Source organism: Fulmarus glacialis, unplaced genomic scaffold (genome assembly GCF_000690835.1).
Source record: "Fulmarus glacialis isolate BGI_N327 unplaced genomic scaffold, ASM69083v1 scaffold25976, whole genome shotgun sequence".
Classification (NCBI taxonomy): domain Eukaryota; kingdom Metazoa; phylum Chordata; class Aves; order Procellariiformes; family Procellariidae; genus Fulmarus; species Fulmarus glacialis.
Genome location: NW_009220528.1, coordinates 16009 through 16217, shown reverse-complemented (window position 1 = coordinate 16217; position 209 = coordinate 16009). Strand labels below are relative to the sequence as shown.

Genomic DNA, 209 nt, shown 5'->3' with positions numbered 1-209 from the left:
GGGTGCCGGGAGCCGGGGTCCCACCAGCCGGCCAGCACACTGAACCCCGTTCTCCCCCCGCGGCAGAGCTGGAGACGCGGGACGGCAGTGTGGCGGTGCCGGCGGCGAAGACGCGGGTGGAGAGCGTAGAGCTGGTGCTGCCCCCACACGCCAACCATCAGGGCAACACCTTCGGTGGGCAGATCATGGCCCGGATGCAGACACTGGCC

General features: G+C 71.3%; 1 protein-coding gene across 1 annotated transcript in view; it reads left to right on the top strand.

Moving 5' to 3' along the window:
- Window positions 1-66: 66 nt before the first annotated feature.
- ACOT11 (acyl-CoA thioesterase 11) overlaps window positions 67-209 on the top strand; it is a gene marked incomplete at its 5' end in the record, with an annotated part of 3615 nt that continues 3472 nt past the window's right edge. The window contains one exon of the mRNA XM_009580798.1: window positions 67-208. Coding sequence (XP_009579093.1) covers window positions 67-208 — 142 coding nt within the window. The remainder of the gene's footprint in view (window position 209) is intronic.